Raw genomic sequence first — 9,253 nt, 5'->3', positions numbered from 1 at the left:
TTTCCCATTTTTTTTACTTTTCTTCTGTCCCTAGAGCCTCCTAATTTCACACTGCTTGAGCCATCGGCTGTTTTATCAAAGAAACAAACAAAAACCTGATTATCTCACTGTATTCACCTACAAATCCAGAAATAAAGAAACCTACTCATGAAACACGCTACCTCGGGCAACCATAGAAACTTCACTTCAGCCATGTCACAATGCTGGCAACCTACTGAGCTGCAAACTATTTTTTCTCTCTCTTAACTTAATAAAGCTTGTCAAAGGTTCCAGGAAACCAACTGTGACTTCAGCTTTTATTGCGTTCTGATGGGATCAGTGATTACAGAGCCCCAGCATCACAGATCGCTCTCCCCATACAGGGCGGAGGAGAACGCAGTGTAATCCAGGGCGCCGGGCACACTGCCCGGGCCAGAGTAGGCGGGCATCCTCTTGATGCAATACTGGGCCTGATCCGGGGGCAGCTCTCGCCGTAGCTCCTCCGCCAAGATGTACGGCTGGAAAAAACACACACAAGGGTTTGTAAGCTCAATCGTGGAACACGCTGTAATATAAACGGTTTTGATCCTTACACATGCCTTGCATTTGTTTAATTTAAATAAAGGACAAAAGGCAGGGGGTCTAACGGGCATGGGAGCAGAGGACCAACAGAAGGCTGCGTTTCACTGCTAAGAGCAATCTGCAAGGTGATTTGTCTTGGGGCCAGCAGGAAATTTAATAGGCTTCATAAAGGCAGAGAGAGGACTATCATCAATATTTCTCAAACTGAGCCATCATGCAAGTGAAAAATACTGTGACCTAAGAGTCACAGTGGAAAGATAAAGGGATAGTTGCGGTTTATATTATATGCTGATGAGAATACAGGGACAGTTAACATGATCGTTTTCTTTTTTTTAACGTATGTGATATGTGTTTTTAGAAAATGGAGTCATTTTTCTACTCAGGTTATTAAAAAGCTAATTTTGCCACTGGAGAAAACTTCTTTGTAAAGCAAGATAAAACTGACATTTAACAATGGAATGTACGTATTTTTTTAAATGTCATATGTCCAACAGGAAACAGGATAATTCCGGTAAAACAGACCAGTTGGGTAATAGTCAAAATAAATAAATAGCAAATATGCTTAACTTACAGTAGGGTTTTTTGGGGAATGGGTGGGTTAGGTGAGCTTTGGTTTATTATCTCCTGATCAGATGGGCTCTCTCCCTCTACCCCCATCCTCAGGATATGGGTTTAATTTTAAAACATACATTATTGTTGGCAGGATAGTTTATCTTGTCTGATGTTGTAAGGTAATAAACACGGCTCTGCTGATGTTTCAACACGCTAAATTCTTCTTCCCTCTCAACCAGAACACAGAGTAAAAGAATCCTATTCCACACTGAATTTATACCTACTAAGATGTTGTTACTGTTTGGGGAATGAGACTCGAAAATTCTGAACTTGCCGTTAAACTCCTACTTAATTTCTAGGCTACGTGTAATACAAAGCTTGCCAATAGTTTAAATGACTGAATGGCTATATTTAACTTGGCTTCCATGGTCGGGCCCAAAGTCAGGGTAACCGATCCTTAAGAAAAGGTTCCCAGTTCCACAGTTACCTGAATTGTGCAGTTTCTTCTGAGTCTCCCGACCCCAGAATGTAAAATGGAGTTTAACCAGTGAAACACACACAAAAAACTCTACAAAATATGCACTGGGTTCCTTCTGTCAAACTCCCTGGGAGGCCCACACAAATGCTGGGAACAGAATGTCTGTGTTTTCTCTGTTCTGTGTGGGCCATTGGTAGGTTTACTTGCGGCTCTCTGAATTCATTGCTGATGTGATACAAAATACACTAATATCAAAATGGTTTTTACTTGGCAACGCTGCTCCCTGCTTTACTAGAACAATGCCATGAGCTCGCACAAAAGCAGAAGGAAATCTGTCGCTGCAGACCTTATCAGAAGCCAGGATCCGGAAGGAGGCGATGACCTGCTCGGCCGTGTCGGTGTCGGCCGTCTCTCTCGTCATGAAGTCGATGAAGGACTGGAAGGTGACGGTGCCTTGTCCGTTGGGATCCACCAGGGTCATGATGCGTGCAAATTCAGCCTCGCCCTGAGGCAAGGTTGCAAAGACACACGTACTTCAACAAGACACAATCCTCAACAGCACCATTCCCCTTAACTCCTGACATGCCAATCCTAATGGTCTGCAAAGTTAAATAGTCCCTGCATTTCCCTTCAGTCTTTGGAACAAATTCCCCAGAGGGGCGACTTAAGTTTATTGCCATCAGATGATGTTACAAGTTACTGTAACATCAAGCCAGAAGCTCCCGAATGTCCGAATTCCTTCCTCTCTCTGTCCCATGTAGCCGTCAGGCCTGAACGTACTTCTGGAAGAGGAATTGGGAGAGAGTGAGGGAGAGGGGCCTTTCCTCTGACTACAACCAACAAGAGTAACATTGCTAAGTAGAAGGCAGTTCAGAACACGGCTCTCGTGATTTTTATTTTAAGGGCCTGAAAAGAATCAAAGCAGCTCATGTTCAAAATACACATTAGTATCAGAGGGAAAAGCACTTTGAAAATCATCAGGTTACTAAAAGCCATTGAAATGTATACACTTTATATGGGGAAACTACAGTTTGCAATAAAGCTGTTTTAAAAAAAAGTTCATGTTTTCTTCCTTCACTAGGAAAAACAATCTGACCAATTACTGAATAACAATACATGCTCTGGTTCTATGAAATGATTTTCATACAGCAGCAGGCAAAGCTTCCAAGAAGATCACCCTATACAATGAAAGGGAACCGATCCCAAATGTGCTATCATACTCGAAGCTAGTCATTTCCTGTAACATAAGCCCAAACTCAAGAAAATATCCATCCAATCCTTGTAAATTTTTAGCTTCTGTCTTACCAAATCATAGCCCATGGAAATCAAGCAGGCTCTGAAATCCTCGTGATCCATCAGGCCGTTCTTCCTCTGCCGACAAATAAGAACAGAGACGCTGAGAAATAGGGACAAAGCGAACAAGCGAACGGAACAGAATCCAGTAAGACGGGCCCCGTGGAGCCCTGCCAAGGAGACGGGAAAGGTCACCACTGACTTATAAGGGGATGGAGCCAACACGGAGATGTTACAAAATAGTTTCTTAAAAAGGAAAAAGCAGGAGGCGGGGGGCGGATAACTACCAGGTAAAAATGACAGGAGACTACACATTCATGAAAGCAGCTGAAAAAAATCACCCAGGGCCACAAGAACGACCCAGCAGGAACCAATGACTGCCACCTGCTGGTGAGAGAGCCTGAGGTGTTGTGAGAAATTATCCCACTCTCATGGCCCCTGGGGGGTCCTCATTTGTGAAGCTCCCCCCAAACAACAGCACTCCTACAACTCAGGCCCACGGACCCCACAAGCAGTCTCAGGCTCGTTGGCCAGGATGGCGTGGCCCCTCCAGGCATCACAGCCTCCCCACCCCAAGTGCCACGGGGGTCTGCACAGGGCAGCGAGCAGGAAGGCCCACGTGGACAACCGCTATCACAGCTGAAAAAAGGCCAGGTCAGGACAAATGGCGACCCCAGCTCTACGGACACTGAGGCGTTGACACAAAGCCCAAGACCTAACGTGCTGAGACCCTCTGCTCACTTCCTCTCCCTGCCTCTGACCCTCCAGGCCATGCTCGCCGAGGCGGCTGCGCACATTTTTTGAAGCACAGCCACGATCGTGTTCTGTCTACGCTCTAAAAGCTCCGGTAAGAGCCCCTCGGGGCACATCCGCTGTGCCCTCTGCTGTTCCTACCCTCAGTATTCAACCAGAAGATGAAGAGAAATGGATCCGCGTCCCTGACACCTCTCCCCAGGACTTCAAGCAAACTTCTTTTCCCCCAAAGCATATACTCCTTAAGATTTAAATGCATTTTTTTTAACTTGGCAGGTTCTGCATTGTCCTCCTTCGGACTTCAGTTGCAAAAAACAATCTCATTATGTTGGATTCAAATAGCTGTGCCCATTCTTTATTACGTCTCAGGCCCCCATCAGAGGTCTACAGTCTGAACTCTCTAACAGGTCCGAACCTGAGACTTCTTTTGGCGGGGGGAGGCGTGAGGAGGGGCAGGGCGAGAGAGAGGATCTCAAGCAGGCTCCACACCCAGCGCAAGCCTGACCCGCGGCTTGATCTCACAACCTGCCCTGCCCAGAGGCATTCTGAGAACCGTTTACTGATCACTGTAAACCACACACAATGTCCTGCACAGAGAAACAGACTATCCTTGTTTTAGGGATCTTTAGCAAACGGTATGCGGCCTAAGAAGTCATTTTTAGCCATATGATAAGCAAACGGAATCTTCTTATAAGGAATTGGTTTTACTTAATATGATTCAAATCAAAATCCCAGGTAATATTTTAAAAGCAGCACGTAACTTTTTATATGCCTTTACCATGAAAACGGTCATCATTCGGTTGGTGCATTTTCCTTAAAACATGTCACGAGTCCATTTTATTAATTAAAAAATTAAATTTTACATGTCAAGACAGTGGTTAAGTTTTCATTAGGTGCTTCACCTAAATAGTAACTTGGGAAAAGTACCTCAGGGCTTTGCATTTAAGTCTTTAGAAAAGATCTAAGTCCAACAACCACAGCGCATGAGGGACACACTTTTCCTTCGAACGAATCTAGCTTTGCCATCGGCTACAAAGGCATCCATCAGGTCACCTGCAAAATGCTGCCCACGAACCTCCACTTCGAGTCCCCGTGTGCAACGTCAGAGCCTAGCACTGCCTTTCTGGTGGCTGTTTTCCTTTGGCATTAATCATCCGGTTTCCCTGTAATGTTTACAGGGCACTGAGACTTAAACTAAGAGCATGAATATTATTTCACATCCCCAGTGTCGCCTTTTGGGCAAGTCCAGGGAGACGTACCCTGTCGAAGTGGTTGAAGGAGGCCCTGAACTCATTCATCTGCTCCTGGGTGATGCCCTTGGCGTCTCTCGTCAGGATCTGGGTCTCCACTTCATTGATGGTTCTGGCGATGGTCGTCAGCAGCACCTCCCAGCCAACACGAATGTGCTACTCGAGGAAAAAGGAAATGGTCAGCTCTGGGTCCTGCCAGCACATCAATCTTGCCCTCCTGATCTTCCTAACCGGACGGCTTAGACCCAGAGGGAGAGAAGTAGGGCTTACTCAACTCTGTTATTATTTATATTTTTTTCATTCTAATTTTTCACTCTTCCTAAGATTCCATAGTGGGAAGCGCTCAGAAGTGACAGCGGGGTTCTCACAGGGGCGACCAGCACTTTGTAAATAAGATGCACAATGGAGAGTCTATTTGTCGCTGGAAATATCTTTCCATTTACCAAGTAGCAGGATGGGCCCTGGGTTACACCTGCCTGCTCCCAGGGGGAGCAAACGGGGCCAAACTGGTAGAAACGTGAACCGTTAGTTACTCCCTGAGCGAGTGGTGCAATGAATTCACTGTCATGCTAGTGAGGATGATGACGGAGAAAACTAACACTTTCATAGCTCTTGACACAGTTCACAAAGCTTTTTCACGTACAGTGACAGGGAAGGCTTGAAGATCCCTCGCTTTCACAGTGTAGCACCTCCCACAGGAACAGAGACAAGTGGGGTGGGGGGGACACCCCGAGAGGAGGTGAAATGGTCACAACCGGAAGCAAAGCCACCCAGCCCGTGGGGCGCTGTACCTCCATGGTGTAATTGGTGTGCTTGTTGTCAAAGACCAGGGCCTCCTGGATGAGCTGATGGTCTCCCTCCAGCTTGTCGATGTTGTTCTTATAGTTGATGATGTTGTGCTCATACTGCTTCAGCTGATTCATCTGGTCTTCCAGGGCCCCCGTGATCTGGATGGAGCTGCGGGCAATCTCCTGACAGAGGCAAGAAGAGGGAGGCAAACCGGTGAGTCGGCCTCAGATGCTACGCTGGGGCTCGGCAGCCGCCAGAGTGCCCCGATTTTATCCTGTGAGGTGGGAGATGGCAGTCCCAGAGCGTGACAGCAGCTTGGCGGGGTGGGGGTGTGGGGGGGTGGGGGCATCAACCAAGATCCAAAACAGCAAAGGAGGAAGAGTGGTTAAGAGAAGAGTTATTTCTTCTTTGGCCGAAGATGGAAGCTTCCCTGCATCAGAGCTGCCCCGTTCTGGAGGAGGCTGGGGGACGTTCTGCAGGAAAGAAGCTGTCAGACAGATTTAAGAGCACTGGAGGGTCAAAAGAATTTCCTGTATTTTTACAGGTTCTCCCTTTAGGAGAAAAGGTAACATTTTATCACCAAAAGGGAGGTTGGGAGAAACACAAGAAGGGCAAATATATGTCTCTTGGCTGCTCTTAGTGATAAAATGAACCCAGAAATCAGTGTCATTCCAAGATCACTTTTCTTTAAATGTTCTGAAAATGCAAAGCATTTGTGACTCTTCACATGTCCTCCTTAGGGACGGAGGGTTTAAAATCTAGGTCCTGGGCGCCTGGGTGGCTCAGTTGGTTAAGCGACTGCCTTCGGCTCAGGTCATGATCCTGGAGTCCCGGGATCGAGTCCAGCATCAGGCTCCCTGCTCGGCGGGGAGTCTGCTTCTCCCTCTCCCGCTCCCCCCTCTTGTGCTCTCTCTCTCACTCTCTCTCTCAAATAAATAAATAAAATCTTTAAAAAAAAAAAAAAATCTAGGTCCTACAGAGGCTGAACACCCAAGAAAGAGCCCTGACATCCTTTTTAATGACAAAATGAACAGATGGCAGCAAGAACAGCCTCGGCCCCCTTTTTAGCGGGCCCCCCCACGCACTGCACTGATGCCCACAGGCTACACGAGCTCGGGGGCCCAAAGGAGTAAAGCCCGGCGTGACACGAAGGGCCCTCACAGCACTGAGCGGGGCGACCAGGACAGAAACAGAAGAGGTGTCATTGTTGGGTCAACGCAGGGACTAATTTCAAGGGTTGCAAGAAGCTCTTTGGAAGGGCACCGCCCTACCTCCATCTTGTTCTGGATCCACGGCCCAATGGCATTGGCCTGTGCAGCAAACTGACGCCGCAGACGCTCATTGGCGTGCTGGCGGGCTAGCTCCTCCTGCAGGGACTGATCCCGGATGGGCACGAGCTGCTTCACCTGTCAGGGACCAAGGGCAACAGGGATTAGAGGTCAGCTTGCATCCAATAGCAGTGACCAAGATATGTGCCAACAGTCCAAAGTGTCGGGGTGGGAACAGAGGGAGGGTGGGGAGGAAGGAGAAGAGGGGAAGAGGGAGAAAGAGGAAGGGGAAGTAGGGAGAGGAGGGGGGGAGCGGGCGCCCCTACTACAGGAACTAAGGGAGAGCTGGGTCTAGTCTTGGTGGCCAACCAGCGGAAAGATTGGGTGTGTCTGCATTAGGGACCTGGATGTCCCTGCAGCCAGGGGGTGGGGGTGGGGTGGGAGGGATGGGGGGGATGGGGAGGTGTTTCAGGGGCCTGGTCCAAAGCGCAGAGGATTTGTGAACTTGAAGGAGGCAGAGCTGACAGCTTTATTTTCACGATCTCTAACTGAAAGTTAGCATTTCCTTCGATTATGAAAGTGGGCAGCAAATCCACAGTCATATTTAGCCGTGCTGTGACTTGACCACAGTAGAAATCACAGTCTCATATAACATTAGTTATTGCCTGCTTCTCAAAATAGCATGCACACTCATCCCTGCTTCAAAATGATCAGATCTGCTGTTAGACCCTGCTTTTAAATGTGTCCGTGCAGAAGCACATCTGCTACCACATGGCAACTTTTTAAAAAACATTTTAATGGGGGCACCTAGGTGGCTCAGTCCATTAAGCGTCTGCCTTCAGCTCAGGTCATGGTCCCAGGGTCCTGGGATCGAGCCCCGCATCGGGCTCCTTGCTCAGCGGGAAGCCTGCTTCTCCCTCTCCCACTCCCCCTGCTTGTGTTCCCTCTCTCGCTGTGTCTCTGTCAAATAAATAAATAAAACCTTTAAAAAAAAAAAAACATTTTAATGACTATATTTAACATCATTTGTTTCTGTTGCTACCTTAAATGTTTTTATGAATTTACAAATATAATTACCAGAAGGGATCCACAGGCTTGGAGGGATCCAAGACACAAAAAAGTTAAGGACCCTAGTTAGGCTCATGAGTTCAAGTCCTATCTAATGTGGGATCGCAGGAAAGCGTTGTACCAGCCTACGTCTTTCTTGTTCCATTTGTACCCGGTGATTTACATTTTCACGCCCTGCCTGAGTTCTCTTTGCGTCCACAGACAAAGGAACTATTTCAAACGTCTTTTTTGCGTTTTCTGCAAAACTGCTCCTACAGACATCACTGTTCATAATGTCCCGTTCACAAAAATCCACGTGCCCGCTCTGCTCTTTAACTTCGGGCTGGGAGAAATGTTTGACCCACTTTAAGAAAGGACATATTTCCCGGGTGCCTGGGTGGCTCAGTTGGTTAAGCAACTGCCTTCGGCTCAGGTCATGATCCTGGAGTCCTGGGATCGAGTCCCACATCGGGCTCCCCGCTAAGCGGGGAGCCCGCTTCTCCCTCTGACCCTCTCCCCTCTCATGCTGTTTCTCTGTCTCTCTTTCTCTCAAATAAATAAATAAAATCTTTAAAAAAAAAAAAAAAAAAGAAAGGACATATTTCCCTTTTCCTCAGGAGGACGACTTAGCTCAACATGTCTCCCTTTTCCATGATGGCTGTCAGAAGGCCCGAGCTAAATTTGAAGCTCAAACGCAGTCAGTCGGTCCTGTCTCTCAGATTCCCTCTCTCCTCCCCATACCCGGTCTGCTCCTCTTTTGCACTGTTGATAACTGCACAATCGTTGCACGTGTGTTTTCATAGCAAGCCACCTCAAATCCACCTGGTGAACTTATTCCTGGGAGGCTCTGTAGTAGCATACGGAGATGACTGTGCTATAATTTAAACCATGAAAATAATTTTTTAAGAACAAGACAAAAAGGCTCAAATGATCCCATGTGGACTATAATTAAACCTGTGGACAGTTTCCCAAAATCTAAAAGGCAGCAAGTCAGCAGGAGTACTTGAGTTCCCCAGTTTTCTAGGCGATTTTTCTGCATTTAAAATTCACACACATTTGGGAAGTGTCTATCCCATATTCTAAAAATTATTTAATGAAGTACGTACTATAGGCAGGCTTGAGCGCACCAAATTTTCAGTGGGGGCTTTAAAAATAGTTTCCCTTATGGTATTAGTCTCATAACCTATACTGATTTTGCCAACATTTTGTAAGATCTTCCTTAAGGAAAAACATTTCTAACTTTCTCTCCTTACAAATCAGAG

The 9,253-nt window shown here is 47.0% G+C and overlaps 1 protein-coding gene across 2 annotated transcripts in view; it reads right to left on the bottom strand.

The window, feature by feature from the left end:
• Positions 1–267: 267 nt before the first annotated feature.
• The window catches only part of ACTN2 (actinin alpha 2), a 65,949-nt gene continuing 56,963 nt past the window's right edge, over positions 268–9,253 (bottom strand). For both annotated transcript variants that reach the window (XM_036074097.2, XM_036074096.2), the window contains exons 16-21: positions 6,948–7,082; positions 5,679–5,858; positions 4,897–5,043; positions 2,897–2,962; positions 1,938–2,096; positions 268–497 (exon numbers count right to left, since the gene is read on the bottom strand). In XM_036074097.2, the coding sequence (XP_035929990.1) occupies positions 339–497; positions 1,938–2,096; positions 2,897–2,962; positions 4,897–5,043; positions 5,679–5,858; positions 6,948–7,082 (846 nt within the window). In that variant the 3' untranslated portion in view covers positions 268–338. The remainder of the gene's footprint in view (positions 498–1,937; positions 2,097–2,896; positions 2,963–4,896; positions 5,044–5,678; positions 5,859–6,947; positions 7,083–9,253) is intronic.

The sequence above is a fragment of the Halichoerus grypus genome, chromosome 7 (genome assembly GCF_964656455.1).
Source record: "Halichoerus grypus chromosome 7, mHalGry1.hap1.1, whole genome shotgun sequence".
Classification (NCBI taxonomy): domain Eukaryota; kingdom Metazoa; phylum Chordata; class Mammalia; order Carnivora; family Phocidae; genus Halichoerus; species Halichoerus grypus.
The sequence above is the reverse complement of the archived record's forward strand: the minus strand, read 5'-3'. Positions and strand labels throughout refer to the sequence as shown.